This window comes from Mchenga conophoros, linkage group LG14 (genome assembly GCF_057382185.1).
Source record: "Mchenga conophoros isolate Kocher_MC1m ecotype Shallow Benthic linkage group LG14, M_conophoros_male_GT1.1, whole genome shotgun sequence".
In the NCBI taxonomy this organism is placed as follows: domain Eukaryota; kingdom Metazoa; phylum Chordata; class Actinopteri; order Cichliformes; family Cichlidae; genus Mchenga; species Mchenga conophoros.
In genome coordinates, this window is record NC_140539.1 from 2,736,231 (window position 1) to 2,756,409 (window position 20,179).

General features: G+C 42.3%; 1 protein-coding gene across 5 annotated transcripts in view; it reads right to left on the reverse strand.

Annotated features, from left to right (window-relative positions):
- usp32 (ubiquitin specific peptidase 32) overlaps positions 1-19,836 on the reverse strand; it is a 67,900-nt gene extending 48,064 nt beyond the window's left edge. For 3 of the 5 annotated variants that reach the window (XM_085244755.1, XM_085244753.1, XM_085244754.1), the window contains exon 1: positions 19,510-19,834. In XM_085244755.1, coding sequence (XP_085100881.1) covers positions 19,510-19,567 — 58 coding nt within the window. In that variant the 5' untranslated portion in view covers positions 19,568-19,834. Of the gene's footprint in view, positions 1-19,509 lie in introns of all 5 variants that reach the window. The other 2 variants (XM_085244757.1, XM_085244751.1) reach the window with 2 other exon arrangements.
- Positions 19,837-20,179: the final 343 nt, after the last annotated feature.

Consider the following 20,179-nt stretch of genomic DNA (forward strand, 5'->3'; position numbering starts at 1 on the left):
TTTGACAAATGTCTGATTAGATTGGATGACTGGTCCACCTGCTTCAGGATTGGATGTTGCTCGTCAGAGGGTAGCCTATCAAATGATCCAAGCGCAACTTTGATGTTTTCTGAATCAATGATAAACTAAAACAGTGTGTTTCCTGTTGTAGTCGTAAGAGACTACAAATAACGGACGTCCTTAAATTTGACCTTGTCTGCATTAAAGTGTGGCTTTAAAGAAAGAAACTTTAGTCATTTCAGTATGCTCATTTTCTACACTGCTTATGTAATTGCAAATATACAACTGTTGTTTGTCACAGTCAGTGTTGGGGAGTAATGGAATACATGTACCGCCGTTACGTATTTAGAATACAAAATATGAGTAACTGTATTCCGTTACAGTTACCGTTTAAAAAGGTGGTATTCAGAATACAGTTACTTTGTTGAAATAAATGGATTACACGGCGGTACTTTCCTGTTTCATGTTGTCGCGGGTCAGGACTGTTTGGGTTTGTTTGACAGCTACGTTCTTTTGTTCCAGGCGGCAGCGTTACGGTTGCCATGTTTACAGGGCGACGCTCTCTCTCTCTCTCTGCGACTGTGTGTTTCCTGGGTGAGAGAGCGCATTTCGTTGTTGTTGTTGTTGTTGTTGTGCTAAGCTAACAGGCAGAATGCTACAAGCATAGCTCTAAAGAATGCAGCATCATGGGCAGTGTAGTCCGTGCTGCAGGGAGAATGGACTGCCATACACGTTATGTGTCTGTGAGCGCGAGGAGGGAGAAAAAGGGGAGTGGAAAGGTACGAGTTGTCATCGAGGAGAAACGGGAGCTGGAAGCATGTAAATATAATAATAACCACTGCAGCCAAGAAGAGTGCCTGACGAGCCCAGTTGTAAGTAAGCTATTAAGACTCGACTGTACACCGTGTTCGTGTTTTCCTCCGAAACAATAAGTTCTGTTGGAGCCTTTCAACGCCTCTCTCTGTGTCTCGCAAGCAAAGTTGACCCAGACAACAAAGTAAAGCTATTTTTCGGCTACGAGCCGACAGGGACCCCGCCGTATTAGTCAGAGGTCCCTTTACTACAGTTCGGAGTCGCGGACCTTCAGTAATAGTAATAAATCACACAGCAATAGTACATTCAAGTTGTTGTAAAAAGCATGATAATATATTAAGTAATCCAAAGTATTCAGAATACGTTACTGTCATTGAGTAACGTAACGGAATACGTTACAGAATACATTTTGGGGCATGTAATCTGTATTCTGTAATGGAATACATTTTAAAAGTAACCTTCCCAACACTGGTCACAGTACAACATATAGTGAACATGCAGTGAAATGCTTGTGTCCTGAACTGTGGACAGGCTGCAGACGTAGCCACGCCACTCCAGGGCTTGTTTCTAGCATGGGGGTCATAGCCAGGACCCTTACTGGATACCGGGTGGAAATCAAACTTGCAACCCCCGCTCCAGAGGTGTGTAGTCTTACCACTACAGTATGCAGCTTCCATTACAGCCATTGCTGCAATTACACCACTTGTGGCTACTTGTATTTATATGCCTCCACCAATCAGAGAGGTTGCAGGTTAGTGTTATGACTAGAGATGGCACGATACCACTTTTTTTATGTCCGATACCATAAATTTGGATATCTGCCGATACCGATATGAATCCGATATAGTGTGTTTTTAATATATTGCTGCATTTTGTATAAGTTCATACTCAAGTTTAAATAAACAACAACACTGAAGCTATTCTGTTATACCTGTATTTAAAAAAAAATACACTACACACAAAATATTTCATAGTTCAGCAAAACTGATCAATCTAATAAACTTAAACCTGCTCCATCCTCCCTATTCTGGTATTTTAAAGAGCACTTAGCAGAAATATTAAGCAACCTAACTAATAGGGTTGCAAACTCCCAGCAAAAAAATAGGGAACCACCCCCCACCCTCCACCTCATGATGCTTAATCGATGTAATCAACCTTAATTTGATGCAGTGTGGAAAAAAATGCACAGAAATCAATTATTTTTCAAGAATAATTAAATAGATTCAACATCTTTCTTCAACAAAATTGCAGACTGCACAGATGGTACCTTCCCAAAGGAAAAAGTACTATAGCTTACTAGGGTATATATATTAGACTTAACAGTCACTATATACAGTAATGGACTTCTATACATTTTACATCAAATTAAAACTTTGGGTGTCAGATAATTATTTATTAAAAGCTCGACATTTTAAATGAGAATAAGAAAGAAAAGTATGTCTTTGTGCCCCCTTTTCCCTGTTCATGCCCTATCGGACCCCCTGGCTAAACTTTGCTAGATCCGCCCCTGCACAGTTACCAGCGTCAGCTGTAGAAAAAGATCCTTGAGTAGAAAGTAATAATAAATACATTCTAACAACAGCTGATCAAGCTTAAACGTGCTGCTGTTGTTCAGCCGCTGGTTTCTTTCTGGTGCAAAGTGGGCCAAAAACAAACAAGAGAGACGATCAGCTGATCATTGATCAGGTTCATGATTGAAGTAGCAGCAGGAGAGGGAGAGAGAGAGGCAGTCGCTCCATAGGTTGTTAAGCTTAACGCTGGAATGCTTTACAAACATTCAGAGACGAACTTACACGCTTGCTTTACTTCTCTGGGATCACTTCCTCGGAGATGAAATGCTGGTTTGGTAGCGAGGCTACAAATACACACGACCGCTCTATCACGTGACCACACTGCTCCCACGTGCTACGGTTATGAGCTGAATTACGCCGTGTCGCAAGTTTTGTGAGGTGCTTTTTTGATATCTAATGGATCGGATTACATTTTTTATTTCTCTCCGATATCCGATCCAGTAATTTACGTCAGTATCGGACCGATACTGATACCTAATATCGGATCGGTCCATCTCTAGTTATGACAGACAGGACTGTGCTAACTATGACATAATTACCATAACAGTTATTGGACTATTCTTGACCTTTAAATGTTCATTGACATATCAGCTAAACTTTAGCTCATCCTTGATTCCAAGTGTGCAACAAATCTTGAGAAATTTTCCAGAGAAGCTTATGAGATGTTGATGAGGACGGGATGGAGAGCACTAGAATCTCCATCGTCATCGAGGTATTTTAAAGTCTGATTGGAGAATATGTTTACAATGCAAGATGTTGTTTATATGATGACAAAGACACACCGTCACTGGAGATGGTGGAGACCAAAATAGAGCTTAAAAACAGATTCATGTGGTCAAAGTCAAAGCTAACCATGTGTGATAGATATGCAAACTTGCACATCCGTTAAAGCCAGTGATATCTGCACAGCCTTTGTAACGTGTGATGATTCGACTTTTTAGTGCACTTAAGGCAAACGTAAAAACAATCCCAGTCTTTCTTTCACACTGTTACATGATTACATTAATACTACCACGCCTCTCTGTCAACGCTCACATTGTTGATGCTGTCTAATCAGCTCCACTTCGACAACTGCTCTTTAATACACGTGTAATATTTTCTGTCACAGCTTCAGCTGAATCAGTTTAATTTAACCCTTCGACAGCACAAGGTCAAAGCAAGAAGCACATATGACATTTTTGTTTGCGTCTTACGGAAAACTACTCATGCCGAGTTCCATCAACAACTCCCTTAAAAGCTGTTATTCCGCCTTTATGGAAACTTTTCTTTATAAGCGTCTCTGAACCACACTCGGGTTTCTGATATCACCTATTTCGACAGAGCCAGTAGGGGCAGTAGTGCTCATGGGGTTTCAGGTTTGACCCTAAAGCCTACCCAGACACACGTGCAAACGCTCATGCACACACACTGTCACCGCGATGTTAGCCGGCAACATTCAGGCATAAACTCATTTTGAGCAATAAACTTTATTTCCAACTAAAAGTTTAAGAGGAGAGACATTAAAAGAGAATCGCTTTTACCTGGATACGTTGGTGTTAGGGTGCAACAGCTAATTCAAATAACAGTGGACTACTGTGCCTTTAACAAAAAAGCAGAGCCCGTGCACGCAGGCTAACGACATCCGAGGAGACCCGGAGAGCACGCCTTCCACCGAGACAATGCCCTAAAGAAAGCAACAACACTAAAATTCAAAAGGTTCTTCTTCTGACCATGCTCCACCTCTCCACTAAGTTTACTGAAATGCAGACAGTTACTTTTACTGTAATCTTGCTGACAGGCAGATAATCAGTAAAACTGAGCCAATCACATACCTCTGACTTCTCTTTAGCAAGTAACCAAGAGTAACTGGACATAAATCTTTATTTTAAAAAAGTAAAAATCAGTTTAACAACAAAACAGAGTTCAAACCCCATTTACAGGAAGTGACGGTGCGGGCGCACACACCATGCATATACCTTGGTTGGCCCAGTAACCTTTGTCATCTCCACAGACGCAGTTTCACTCTGACTACTGTCACACAGACAAAGCCTTAAACTAACGGCCTCAGCTGGATCAAACTTTACTAAGAATGCACAATTTGTGTTAACGGGCTGTGCTAATGAAGTGACGCAAATAAATTACCGCAAATGCCTTTCAGCAGTAACAGCAGGGTGCTGGTGTTTGACCGAACTGACATAACAGGTATGAGGAGGGAGCTGGTGTCTCTTCAGGTAATTTAAGTAAGAGTTGTAAGATCAGCTGATGGGCAGGGTGTGACTCCACCTTCATTCTTCACATTTATTTCCACAAAAACAGAAACACTGAACCATACAAAACCTAAAAAATGTATTTATAGATACAGGCTCAGCGAGTTTGAAAAATGTTAAAGGTCACACTGCTACTGAGGCTTTTCTCCTGCCTGAGAGGACGAGCACATCGTTAGGGTGGTGTCTCCTCGCAGCATGAAGAACCCAAACCACAGCCGGGGTTTCCTGGGTGGATTTTAAATTGGCAATGATGTGGTTTAAGTCTACAGAATAAAGTGCTGTACAAATGCAAAGTAAGTAAGTGGTCAGCAAGACTAGGAAAGCATTATATAAATGTATAAAACTAACAACACGTCTGCTGGGCACAGGTGTGCTGTAAGCACAACACAGAACAAGAACCTTTTCAATTATCCTGGTTTTTGGGCACAACACATGAAAACTGTGTCAAGTGCCAAAAAAGTGCCAAGATGTGGTTTTATGAAAGGTAAGCTGACGATCAGAAGGTATTTACAGGTCACTGACAACCTCGCAGAGACAACGAGACTAAAGAAAGCCACTGTCCCAAAGAGTCATGGGTTTATCTGCTCCCTGCATAGTCCTGCACGTTGGTGTGCAGGTTGTGGTAATACTAAATATGAGTGGAAACTGCACGGAATGTAAAAAACAGACTATCATTAGAAAATAATACGTGATCTCGTGTTCTGAGATAATGGATGGGAATCGTGTGTGTTTTGTTTTGGGAGAGATGAATTCTATTAAAAAAGGCCTCCGGTCCTTTTCACAGATCACTCCAGCTGCTGTAACGACACCTGCGTGCAGTCTATTACAACACAGAAATGGTTTCCTGGTGCACAGCGGTGAGAGCCACTGAAACATGGAATGACACCAACAAACATCAGCGCTTAATGACATCCACCCGACGGAGTGCAACAGCTCTGAACTGTGAACATTTATTTCGCTGGTGCCTCGTGTATCTGCTGCTTCTGCTGGCTGAAAACTACATGGGGATTTTAGCTTGCGTGTTGCGAATCCAAAGAAGCTGTGCACGTCTAACCCTACGCCTTTCACTTTCTTTAATAAGTCATCGCTGGTATAAAGATGAAGATATCCCAAAGTTAGACGTCTGAGGGCTGCTTTTTTAAAATCTTGGTCATTTTGGCCTGTATTTGTATAGCGCTTTTCTAGTCCCTAAGGACCCCAAAGCGCTTTACACATCCAGTCATCCACACATTCACACACTGGTGATGGCAGCTACACTGTAGCCACAGCCACCCTGGGGTGCACTGACAGAGGCGAGGCTGCCGGACACTGGCGCCACCGGGCCCTCTGACCACCACCAGTAGGCAACGGGTGAAGTGTCTTGCCCAAGGACACAACGACCGAGACTGTCCAAGCCGGGGCTCGAACCGGCAACCTTCCGATTACAAGGCGAACTCCCAACTCTTGAGCCACGATCGCCCCATTTTGCAGAAAAGCTCTGATGCTGAGCCAAAGCAAAGCGAGATTAATGGGTCAGTGAGCTACGTCGAGCTTCAAGTCAGAGTTCTTGGTGTTACCAAAGTGGCCCTCTTTGTAACTGACCAACTCACCATGGCAACTTCTTCTGAGCACAAAACCTTAGAGAAACTCTTTTATTTGCATCATATTTTAACTGCAATGTAAATTCTCTGTATTCTCTATGTGCCAGTTGTTAAGCTGTTTAGCTTACTAACAGCAAATGAAGCTACAAAGTCAGAGCAGTGCAAACTGTGCATCTTGTTGTTAGTGGCTTGTGCAGTCTATTCTTTTGGTGATGCCAGAAATCTATACATTTTTGCTTTACTTTGCTGCCAAGTCTCCTTTACACTGTTGAATTGGAAGCTACTAGAACACACAACAACAACCAAGAATAGCTATTTGATCAATGAAGTTAATTTCCCTTTGTGTGCAGGCAAACTAAAAGGATTTCCACATCTCCTTCATTAGCCGGTGGGTCAGTAAGTTTCAGTGTTTAAATGTATCCAGTTTAAAGTTTCCGAGCTAATGTGAGGCAGTTATGTTAAAAATGAACAGCAGCACCGTGAGCACACCCACACTTAAAACAATTAACTCTGATTAAAATGCTCATCGTACCGCTCTGGGCGCTAAATCACAGGATTAACAATTTTCTGCAACATTAATTTCCTGTCTTCTTTGCAACAGTGTTGCAATGTAATGTTAGATTTTATCACCATTTCAATATAATCATTTGATAACACTCACTGGAGTCGGCTGTGCTCGTGGGGATTATTCTGTGCTGAAGGAGAGTCGGGCAACACATTAAAAGCCCCTTTGATGAGAATGTGCATCGGACCCAGAGCAGAAAGCTCAGCTTAACACAGGAAGCTGATAACCACCGTTGTGATACCTGTTATGTCCAGCTGGGGTTTTAGATTTTTTCAACTCCGCTAAAGCAAAGAAAGCCCGGCTGTATTGAATTTCCCTCGTAGTGCAAGTGTTTGCATTTCTTTTATATCACTAAAATCTGCAACAGGCCAACAATGATAAACCACATCTTCAAGTATGAAGCCAAAGATCAACTTAATAGAAGGTGTGTGTGTGTGTGTGTGTGTGTGTGTGTGTGTGTGTGTGTGTGTGTGTGTACGCACCTGTGTGGCAACAGTCGATAAAGTCTATTGATTTGTGGAAAAAAGTGACAAAAACAGTGATTTTACTTCCCACTGGGGGGGCGATGCCTAACATCCATGTGATCTTACCCAGACTGAGGCACCAGTAGATCACTGGTGACCTTTTTCTTTCATCCTGCAGAAGCAGGACAAACGGCTGTCCACTCCTTTAAACCTTGCTGTTAACGATGTAACATTTTTCCACATGTACTAAAACAAGCTGCAACATCTGATGTCGTCTTTGAGCTCAGAAATGTCACTGCAGTCACACACACACAAATATTACATCACCTTGTGGATCAAGGGATCCTGAAACAGAAATCCTGAAAAGGGCTCATGGGAAGGCCAATTCTGCATACGCCCAATGCCACCCAATGGCAGTGACCTTGGCTCCTCCAGTGAACACAGCTACCCCTACTTAGCTGCCTCCAAAGTTCTCATGCCTAGCACTGATTTCAGTGGTGGATCTGCACCTAAAGAGCAGAACCGACTGCCAAGGAATCTTTGAGCAACATCAGCAGCTAAAATGTTTCATTAGATTTTAGTTGCAATGCAGGATGATGCTATATAGTTTATATCTAGTAAGGTCGATACCTTAAAATTGGACTACATACAGTGTTCGCTCGGCAAAGCCCCACACCCACTCTCCTTTTGCACACAGATCTCTGCAGATTCTCCCGTAGCAAGCAGGGAGACATGGCTCTGATCCAAAACAACAAATATCTTGTGTTGGTTTTGACACTCTAAGGTTAACATTAACTTCTGTTAAATATCCATGTGTGGGAAGAGTTGACAATATTTGAATGAAAACACAAAGAAACGACTGTTTTTAAAGGCACCAAACAGCCTTTTGTACTTTGCAGAAAAGCTGCATGTCTGTGTGATCTAGGGCCATTTATAAGTCATCCACGTTCAGGGATGTGCAGTTAGGACTACAGGGAAATATGTTTCTCTTCATGAACTGTGCACACAGAACCCCATAAGCACCTGCAGGACCACAGAGTATGCATTGGCCAGTCATTAACCTACCAGCTGCCGAGTACAAAATCTACGTGAAGCTGGATGGCAACTGCAGAAACTGGAGCAGCTAATACTCCTGTTTATGTACGGCTGCCTCGAGAGGCTGATGCTGAGCTCACGCGGCTCACTCATTTCATTTTTCTCATCACTGCTAATACAACCCCAGTGCCAAAAACACTGTGCACATAATGCAATGACTGAGGTGCAGATCCACTATGTTGTTTTTATGATCAGTTGTCAATAAAATATTTAATATTTAAAATGAGAAAATGTACCGCTTTAAGAGACGTTGTTACAATTCTGTATCCCCTCTATTTTAGCACCACTTGTGGTGTTACTGGGAACTGAGGAAAGCATTTGCTGGACTTTTGAGAGAGCAAAGTGTTTGAAAGGTTGAACCTGAGGTACGCCAGATCAGCACCATGAAGCTATACTGTGGTAACAGATGAAGCGTGCACTCGAGCAGCGTCCTGCTGACACACAAGGCCCTACCTGAAAAAGACATCCATCATCTGGATGGGAGCATATCTTTCATACCTTTCAGCCTCGGGTGCCTTTTCCAAACGTGCAAGCAGCAAATTCCATCAGCACCTATCCAATTATGTAACCCTAATACATTAGCACATCCCATAGTACCCAGGCAGATTACTAAACATCCTCCTACATGATTAGCATTAAAGCTGACCACAACATCACTGATGAGCTTAGCTTTGAGAATTACATCTTCACAAATTCTATAGCCATAAGATATATTGACAATATGGATAAATATAATTATATTAAGCAATCTGTACAAATAATATTGATGGAATTCTAACAATACACCTAAGCCATTTTAATAAACTGGCCCAGCTACATGCTGTGGGTCTGAGGTCAGCAGGGTACCCGCCTTCTACTCGGGCCTGAACCCATGCATCAATGAGAGGTGACAGCTACCCAACTGAAGACAGGACTGATTAATGCTCAAGTGCTGAATCACAGGCTGCAGGCAGCCAATCACACATGGGGATCAACACAGAGCACAAAGCTGCAGGAAGAGAGACTAAAGCCCCCTTGTGTGTCATGAGAGGTAGCAGCTAACTGTATTCATGACACAAGCAGCAGAAAACGATCCGTACAACCACTGCACACAGAAACCTGGCTGTCCTCCACATCTCTGATTAACCGCAAAACAAACAAACAACAACAAAAAAACAGCAAATAAATCTTTGAAGTTGTTTTTTAATGTGAAGGATGATAAGAATCAGATTCATGAATTCATTTTGTTACATAATTCGTTATTCAGTTCAGATTCTGAGCTCCTCTCTGAGTCTGAGCTGTAGACTTTAGGGCTGCCACGATTAGTCGACTAGTCACGATTACGTCGACTATCAAAATCGTCGACGACTGATTTAATAGTCGACGTGTCATTTGAAGCTTTGTAAGATCCTGAAAGACGCAGGAATAATAGCAGGATTTAAGAGTGTAATAACAGACTGAAACAGAAGATGGCAGCACTGCATGTACAAGGATGCCAACTGCCGTTAAACCCCGAAGAAGAAGAAGCTGTGTCCCAGAATTCATAGCGCGGCCCAGCTCAGTTTCCAACAATGGTGGCAGCTAGTTGGTTTTACTCTTATTATTCTTTCTGGGTCACAAAATAAATGTTTAACATATTTTCAGGCGAGAATGTAGCTGTGTAAACCTCAAATATCTGCTCAGTTTATCAGGACACCACATATTTTCAAAAGTGCTCCGACGTTTTCAGAGACGTCTGTTACCCACTAGCTCGATAGCTAGCCGGAGGCTAGGCTAGGCTAACTAGAGCCGTGAGAACACCGGACTCCCGGCAAATCGTTTTCAAACCCACCGCCGTCTTTCGCTACTCAGGTTAAATATATATATAAGTCACTTAGATAACTTCAAAATGTTATTGTTTGGCTTTTTTTAGTATTTTATTTGTTCCTGAGTAAATCGGTTTGGCTGAGATTAAAGTTTTTACACAGCTGAATAAACGTCAAGCAGACAGCTGATTATCAGAAGTGTGAGATGCTCAAGAATTTACTCCGGTGTCCTGTTATATTTTAGAAAGCAAGGAGTTTATTAAACCACAACAATCTGCAGATTTCATTAAAATTTAATAAACTATCATCTTGTCTTTATTTTTAGTTAGCACATACCTTAAACACTTAAAGCTGTAAGCTAATGATAGTTATATAAGAGCAGATGCTGCTGGTGCAATAAGCTGTATGTCCAATGGATGATGATCTGATTAGTCGACTAATCGCAAAAATAATCGGTGACTAGTCGACTATCAAAATAATCGTTTGTGGCAGCCCTAGTAGACTTCAGACATAAAGAGCTTATCCCAACAGAGCTTTTTGACTCATTTTATAAAGAAAACCGATGAAAGATTTGGAAAACGAACAGGAAAAAAGCAGACACTTCACACTGGCTTTGCACTGCCTCGACTCGAAAGAAAAAGTGAACCAAACACTGGTGACGCAGATCAACCGTTAACTCGAGTTCAAAGGTCAGTTCAAAAGCAACGAAGTAGAACAAATCAGGGTAAGTACTAGTTTTCCTTTCATGTTTCGCCCTCCCTCCCTTCTTCACACGTACAAGCATGAATTCAGGGTCCAACGCCTCTTTGTGGCCTATCAATAATCTGTATTACCAACCAATAAATTGACCTTGTGCAGCCAGAGAGCAGCAGTAACAGCACTCAGCACACTCTATTCAGCTGCAGCAGCTGCACATAAACTGAGGTCATGAAATTTCAAACCACATTGATGCAGTTTATTAAAAGACACGTGAGAAAACTGAATGACATCAGTCCATGACCGATGCATAAAAAAATGTTGTATTTTTATTATGACTACGAATCAAGTGAAACATATTTCTAATTACCTTCCATAACTCATTACAGTCTGTAATATAAATACATCCAACGTCAAAGCATCAACAGCCCAGCCAGTTAACCATTAACCTACCAGGACAGGATTTAATGAGGCTGTAGAAAAGCGATTAGTCCCCTCCCACCTCTCCATGCAAGAATGCAGATTAAGGTACAAACAGATAGATGGCTACAGACGTTTTGGCTTATTGTTCAGATTTGGGCCTGTGGAAATGTTCACAGCCTATAGTGGGACTTGCTGCCGTAACGTACACACATCTAATATTATGGCGATGATGACCAGGCACCTTAAAGTCACATGAATCGTGAAGATGTGGCGGCCTTCATCTCACACATATTAGCAAGTGCAAGCATAACAAATACCCTGGAGGTCCTAGGAGAGCTCCACAATCTCCATGGTGACAGATGTGGAGGTGGTTCACCAGAGGTAGCAGAGCACAGCTGGCTGAGGAGCCCATTTAGTCCTCATGAGTTTGGAGTCTGATGTTAAATATTCATCAAGTTAAATCATTTCTGTTTAAAACAGTAACTGCATTGATGAAGATATTACACCTGTTCTGAGGAGCAGATCTCCAACAGCTCGTTAATATTGAATGTCTGGATTTGTGTCTGGCACTGAATTTAGATTTGCTTGCACTGGTCATCTTCTACAACGTTAGTCTCTTGAAATGAGCTTTTTAATGCACACAGCCACCGAACCAGAGACCAGCTTCTTTCAACGGGAATAATAAATGAAGGGCAGGCTCTTTCCCTCCTGTAGCATCTGCTTCACTTATTGTTTTTAAAGCTACGAGTTCTAAATTATAGTCCTGTCGTTACTGGTTCTTCAGGCTTCCAAGCAGATTTTACAAGATTGTCTTCAATAACCACCCCATGCACCTGACGAGGGAAAAAAGCTGTCTACTCTGTAGACAACAAGCCTGCCACTTTGAGGAAAACACGTCTGAAATAGTCGTGGCTAGCAAGCCCGAGCTTGTAAAATAAGTTTGGGGGACTCTCACCAGTAAAATAACTGCAGAAGGCACCGTTCTTCTGTATGGATATGAACAAAGACTGCAAAAAACTAAAAATGAATGCTAAACAGAGTCCATGTATGACTCCAATCACATAAAACCATCCGAATGTATCAGAAACATTTTTTTAAAAATGAGGGCACGTCTGAGAAAGTTTCTATGATTTCTTAATTCTTTGTTTTTAGTGTCACACACTGGTTAAACAATGAGCACTGTCACCTGACTGCGAGGAGGCTCCCTGCGCCTCTGTGGGACTCCTCCAGGTACTCTGGCTAACTGGTGACTGTAAACTGGCCATTTACAAACAGGGCCTTAATAACTGATTCTACTGATACTGATGTTTACTGGGAAATTAAACTCAGTCCATCAAATACCTTGTCAGTACCACAGGAAGATCAGCATGGTGGTAACAGCAAACCTGGTCAGACACTGACCCTCTCACCCAGCTGAGCATGGACATTTTAAAGCTAACAGAAGAAAGCTCTAGAACCAAAGCTGCCCCCGAGCCAGCAGCCTCACTGAGACCAGAGGACCAAAGCAGTTACAAGGAAGGAAAAAGGGTTCATGTCCTGGTGATGTCATAAACATACTGAAAAATTATTTTATTATCTAATATTCGTTTGTTGTTTTTAATGTAAATCTGTTATTTTGCTTGGTGAGGCAGAATATGCCACCAGATAAAGGTGCACGTACAGCAACTCATTTTCAGTTAATTATTTGCACCTCCTTTAAGTTCAATTTATTAAAGCGCTTAAAGTGAGAGAATATCCTGTGACTCAGTGCAGTCAGGTGGAACTACACAGTTTCATAAACAAGTAAATGACACTGTGCATTGAAGGACAGTTGAATTTTGCATGTACATGCTGTCAGTTACAGTTCTTATAAGAGAATCAGCAAAATGAATAAATCACAAATCAGAGTCAGACACCAAAGCAACAAGGATGTCTCTACTTTTTGAAACTATCTTTTTACTGCGACTGATGAATCAAACTCTACTTTAGATCAAGCTTCAAAATAACTGTTTCATTGGTTCAATGCCTTAATGCTTTCTTGGTATAAACCTTTGATGATTTACGTTTGTGAAAACCATTTCTCACACATCACAGTTCTTTTGATTTTCCTGTATATTGCGCTCATTTCATCTTTGCCTTGATGACACCTTCTGTGTTTGTTTCACGTTCAACGTGCGTCACTTTTACATAACTTAAGGGCTCCGCTAAATACAGAACGAAGAATCTGTAAACCAAGCGAAGACGAGTTTGAGTCAAATAAAATAAAACATTGTTCTCCTGGAACTCCTGATCTAACGTGATGATTGGCACTGCCAGAGAGCAGAAAACTGTTGTAATAAGACGCGCTAATGGGAAAGTAAACAAAGAAAGGCCTCATTATGGAGAACACTTTGTGTATTGTAATGCTGTGATGCAATCCGGGTATTCTTAGACACTGAGTGGCATTAAATGCAATGGCTACCATTCGATTCACACAAAACAATGGGTGTGATTTCTACGAGTGCCCCAAACACACTTTTCAGCCACTCACAGTCTCAGGCTGTCTAAAGACTGCGTCTGTAACACCCGACACAAGTCACTGCATCCTTAGCTTGTCTTTGGCTCTCCCATACTGTCCACACAGACACTTTCACAGCAGGTTTCCACTATATGGCCACCTCGCTAAATCATCATGGCAGTAGAGGAGCAGCCAGAACCTCCTGCTGTGACTTGATGTTTTCTGTCCTATAAAATAAGCTGAGCCTGGTCGGCCGCTGCTGCTGTCGAGACTGGAAGCCTCCACCATGGCTTCTGAAGCAGCAAATCCTGAACTCACATGTGCCTCGGTGCCCTGTTTAGTCTGGGCAAAGCATCAACAGAAACACCTAGAGGCGCAAACATACATGCAGCTCTGTTCTTGAAGAGCTCATTTCACCTGTGGACATGATGTCACGCAACCAGCACGAGGCTGCTGTGTTGTGGGGTCGGCAAGAGGAAAAACCACATAAAACAGGAAAATCATTTTTACTCTCAGGGTCTATTTTGTGCTGTCGGAGAGGGAAAAAAGGTGAACAACAAAAACAACAAATGGGTTTTACATAATAAGACTATTACAGATTCTTCTGAGTTTAGAGCAATTACTCTAAAAAAAAGCAAACAAACTGTACAATACAGCCAAGGAAGGAAAAGAAACACCTACAGAGGCTGAACGGGCTCATGGATGGTTAACTATACCATTCATGTCAGATGGAAACAGGATCATTAAGAGTCAGAAATAAGCAAAGAATAAATAAGAAGTGCAACTGAAAAAAAGCTAGTCTTCCAATTAATTTCTATAAAACGGAAATAAAATGTGGACCACAATCGATGAATGTCCAGAGGCATGAAACCTTATTGGCAATGACAACATGAGGTTTCAAAATTTTACATGAACAAAAATTCTACAAGCAGATATGCATCCACCTACAATGCAGCCATGACAGGAGCAGAACAAGTTTCCAGTGGTGAAGGACAGGACAGTAACTTTGGACCGACACTCGGTTTTTATTCATAGACGTGGAGGGATTTCTCTCCTTAAGTCCTAATGGGACTTACTGGGGAGCCTCTGGTCATTTGTAATAATTTTGGAAGTAGTCTGTGTCTCACAGTACTGCCCGAGTTCGCCGTCTCCATAATTTGTTAAATATCCCAGTGCAAAGAAATGGTCTTCCATACTTATCCACACACAGAAGCGATGCAGCCCAACATGCTGCCTCTCAGATATTTGCTCCAATGGTAGCATTCGCTGTCATCTTGTGTCTAACGTCCGTCCCACTCACAGCCCTGCTCATCATTATTCGGTTTGCTGCACTGTTGCACATTCAGCAGTTTTGTGAATACCTTTGGTTATGTTTAAATCCCCTCTGTTTTATGAAAAGCGATGAGTGAAATCTTTATTATTTATCATTGTTCAGCATGATGTTTCACTAGCTGAACATGAAAAATACGTTTCAGTGATTCAAAGGGGCGTTCAGATGTGACTTGTGAATTCTGTACTTGATTTTGAAATGATAGAATACCGTCACACCCCAGCTCGGCACCTTCAACATGTACTTTTGGTGTAAAAACAAAAGAATGCCCTTGTTGTGTGCCTTTCCTAAAACTAGAAGGCTTAAGATCCCTGTGTGTGGTGTAAACTTACAGTAACCACATGCAGGAAGTCTAGGACCAAAAACTAAGCAACCTCCAACTCAAGGAGGCTGTTTAACAGCTGATAAACTTCTTATCTTTGCTCAACAATGAAAAATAAATACTTGCTGTGAAGCATATACCACGTGGTCGTAGAAAGCTCCATCACACTGGATTTCCACAATATTAAACTGCATCCTGGAATAACCTGACATTTACAACTTTGCTCAAAATATAGAGATTGTTGTATAGACTGTTGCACTGCTATCTAGTCACGTTTCCATAGCAAACACCATACTGGAGGTTTCTACGACAGCAGAATACAAATTTACATCCCCATGCAAAGCAGCGCTGCATTAACTCAGCTGATAAGGCCTGCTGACGTAGAGTGAGTGTGAGGCTGTGTGTCACAGTGACCGCTGTTGTTGTTGCATCGCTGAACTACATAGTGGTCAACCACAAAGGTACAAATAACCCGTGAAGGTGTTCCAGAAAAGTGCCAGGAAAGATTACTAAGAAGAACCGGTCTCACTGAGAACACAAGGAACCACAACAACAGGTAAACACGTCAACCCAACTCTTTGACAGCTCCATCAAAATCATGAACAATTATTCTGGACAGCAAGAAAGACATCCAGATGAAGCTCCACATTTTTAAAGCCACGTATTGTTGCTCGGTTAAAAACGTCTTCCTCAAGGCCAGTTCATCAACAACAGGGCTACCTGTGACAACTGAGATCAGCCTCTCACCACCATGACTGGAAGGGTCCATATCATCTGCTCCCTCTTGAATTTGACTGACAAGAAGGAACGCCAACAAGCACATCGCCGTTAAACTCGGCCAAACACGAGCATCACTGTGAAAAAGGAAAGTGGCACAATAGTTGTGCTTTCTTCATCACAGAACGTCCAAAAATCAACTACGACTCTATGAAGTGTGCAGGTCTGAACACTATACTTGTGTTCAGCGCTCCACTTCCTATTATTCCCACTGCAAAGAAACTGACTGCGATTCAGTGGCAGGAGTAGCAGAGGGTGAAAATGACTGAATGAAGTTGCATTTCTAAAAAAGTGTTGGTTTTCACAAATACAGTATCGATAATATTAAATCACCTCATTGCATCCTGTAAAACATTCTGCTATGTAATCTATTCAGGTTTAGGATATGAAGGAACTCTTTGATGTGAACTGTTTCCAAATGACGACTAAAACAGATGTTAGAAGTGTTGTTAAATCATACGAGAGATTTCCATGTTTGTAGAAGGAGCAGGTGCCCGTGGTGGTTGAAGGTCATGCTATCAAGAAGCTGTTGTTGGTTGCTCTAATGCATGAAATCAAAAATGCATCACAGTGGTGCCGTGAAATCCCCAAAACTCACAGAGAGGAACTTTAATACAACGAATCTGTTGCTTTGATTCTATCAAAACTGTATCTCTAACACGAAGAAAAAGCTTTACTGTATGAAATTTACACAGAGCTCTGTTCATTCTGGACTGAGTGGGAGGGGTTTTTGGTTTTTTAGAATTTAAGTTCATTTGCTTGTCATCTCTGGGCAAGCTGACCAATCAGAGCAGCCTGGAGTTAGTGGGCTGGGGAGTGTAAAAAAGACAGGAGTATAAAAGAAAAACAGAACGTAACCAAATGTAATCCCCAAAATCTGAGCCTGTAAGTGTACCCGGGCTCCTCAACCACAGTCTCTATAAGCACATATGATACACGATGATGAGTGCCCACCTCTGGCCCTGGACGGAAAGCTTTGTGAACATTGTCTGCTGCAGTATGCACAATCAGCTGCTAAATGGAAGCATCACTTCCCTGCTGTAAAGTGCCATTCAAAGTGAGATTACTTTAAAAACGAACCTTATTACTCAAGAGAGAATCACACCCATCATCCTTGATAGTTTTACAAATGCAGTTAAATGTTTGTTCAGGTCACGTTACTGTTCTGTCAGCTCTGTTCCTCACGGACAACGACGATCGTAATGATAACAGCAGATTCAAGCATGTGGAGCCGTTCAGTGTGGAATAAACACCATCGCTAGACCTGACCTGAAGTTAGCTGTCACTGCAGCAAGCCACTCACCAAATGTTTGGACTTGAGCCTCGAACCTTCTCTCAAACAAATTAACGCTCCACTCTCCCACATGAGTAAATGTTCAATTGTACCGTGAGTCAACAGAAAAAGGGAAGATGACTTTTACCTCTAAAATCTTAACACTCTCAGATGTGTGTCTCTTGAACCCCTTATTACGGTACATGTTTATATATTAGATTTCCCATATTTCTAAGATTTGAGTTTATTCTATTTCAGAAAAGTGACGATGAGGAGGAACACGCACTTTTTGGTCAGATCTAATGTTTCAGGCACAATTATCCCTCGAGAAACTACCACGCACAAATCAGGCTTGAATGAATAAATGGTGGTGAGGAGTGATCGGAGGATAACACAACAAAGGTGAATCTTTCTGACTGTAAGCCCATTACGCTGCTGATGTCCTGGCAGAATAGGCTCTCGTGAAAACTGAACTCATAATTGCGGCAGTCAAGCCTGCTGTAGCAATTAGAAATGGTGTCATGTGACTGCTTTGATAAGACTGGACGACTAGATAATCCCACCCTGTGTGTATGGTCACATATGATCGTCAGAGTGTAACTGGCAATCTGTTTGAGGCATATTTAAGCCGCAGTATTACAAAGACTGAAGTCACGCTACCCGAAAATCTAAACTGTGCTAAGGCAACATAATAACATTAATAATAATAAAGATGTCCGGTCAAACTTCCCTGCGGAAGCCTGGTAAAGATATGACACAGTAATAGATGTGTAACAGGCTCTCGTGGCTGGAATCCGGACTGACAAAGTTCAGCTGTTGCCAACCCAGGGAGTAAAGTGCAACAAGAAAGCCATCAGGGATAAGATCTCTGTGTGTTTGCAGATAAATGTTCACCCATATCTTACATAAGTGCCGCTATGCTTACACTGTATCCATTGCTTCACCTGTGCGTACTTAAACTAACCTGACAACAAAATGCTTCCAGTAAAGCCCATACGAGCTGAAATACATCATGACGCTGCATTAGATTACAGGCCTGTCAACGCTTGTTTGTTTACCAGAGACCAGCCAATGGCTTCCCCAGTGTTAAAAAGCCCACCTGATCATTTTTAAGAGACTGACTGCAGCGGCAGCTATTTAAAGCACAACTGGTTGTTGTTCCGCTCCAACTACACGGCTAGCTGGTGGACGCTAGGCTCCGCAGAACCTGACAGCTCACTAGCAACAACAGTAACGATTAAGCAGCACATGGCTCGGTTTGAAAACCGGGAGACGAGGGCTGCAACAAACAGTCTGGAGGCATTCCCCACTGACAACTTAGGTGAAAGCCAGCTAACTGTCTAGCTACTAGACAAGCAAGCTAGTGGTAGCAGCACAGACATAAACGTTAGTCAGCTGCAGTTAGCTTGATACAGAGGCAACCTGTGATGCCATCCAAAAATATATATAAATGAAAAATATATTCAAGCACGGATTCGAGATTTCTTTCACAACTGTTTCTCCAAATACTGTCCGCGCAGCCCATCCCTCCTCGCTAGCCAGCACTAGCTCCCACAGCAATTAGCTGGACAGGACGTCAAACCAAGCGTAGTTCAACAACCTGCCAATTTAACTAGACCTTGCACTTAAATAAAGACACGCGCTTCATAAAAATACTTCAGGATTATCTCTATGCTATAAGGAATAATAATTAAATTCGGCGCGGTCAGATTTTACACAGCGACTGTTTAACTACGTTATTTTTCAAGATTTCATTATCCACATACGCTTTCCGCTGCAACCCAGCGTTGTCTCTTACGAGGGCAAACGACTGCGGAAAATACATGCTCAGCTAGTGATTAACTAAACATCAGAAAAAATAAGGAAGCTTTTCGACAAATTTTAATGCCGAAATGAATACTGGGCACAACAATTCCATCGAGGCCGTGCGTTTACTTTATACCCGGCGTCTACTTCGTATAACAGGTGAACCCAGTTAAAGCGTTACACTTTAACGGGTGGTCAGGACGTTCTCTTTTCCATATGGCTAGCCCAAAAGCAGACAGCTAACCTAGCGCAACGACAGATTTCTACTTCCCACGATTTTTGGCTTACCTCTCTTAACGGCCTCGTCATATGACAGGAATCCTATCCTCGACTCCTTGGCCCCCATGCTCCCCTCATTTCATTGCAGTGTGAGGAAATAAACGTTACGAGCTGAGTTGGACAGGGGTGTTTGTCGCCTTATCCGTTTATTGTGAAATGGGCTCCTGGCGGTATGTGTATGTGGTGAACGGGTGAATGTTTTTCAGCGACGCCTCCATTCTGTCACATGATCTGACTCTACAGGTCAGTTGATCTGCGAGTTCTAATACGAGTGAACGCAACCCGAATCACATACAGGGGTGGGGGGTTTCGACTTCAGACGGGGTTTTCAGTCTTATCCGGGAAAATGCAAAACAGCACTTTTACTTAGTATGCGAAGTCATACCAAGCTGTCAGTGTGCGACGAGTGCAGCCACAGTTCAAACCAGTGATAACAGCCCCACCGTGTGGTGGTGCTGCTGAATAACGCTAGCTGACTCTCCCCACAGCGACCCCCGAAGGTACGTTCAGTCAGACGATACTGGTGGCACATAGCAGATGAAAGTTTGCAATATATAGTGTCTAATAGTGATGGGCAGATGAAGCCTCATGAAGCACTGAAGCTTTTCATCCAATTGGTTCACCTCAACGCGAAGCTTCTTGAAGCTTCATTTGCTCTAGCAGAACACCTACTGGACGT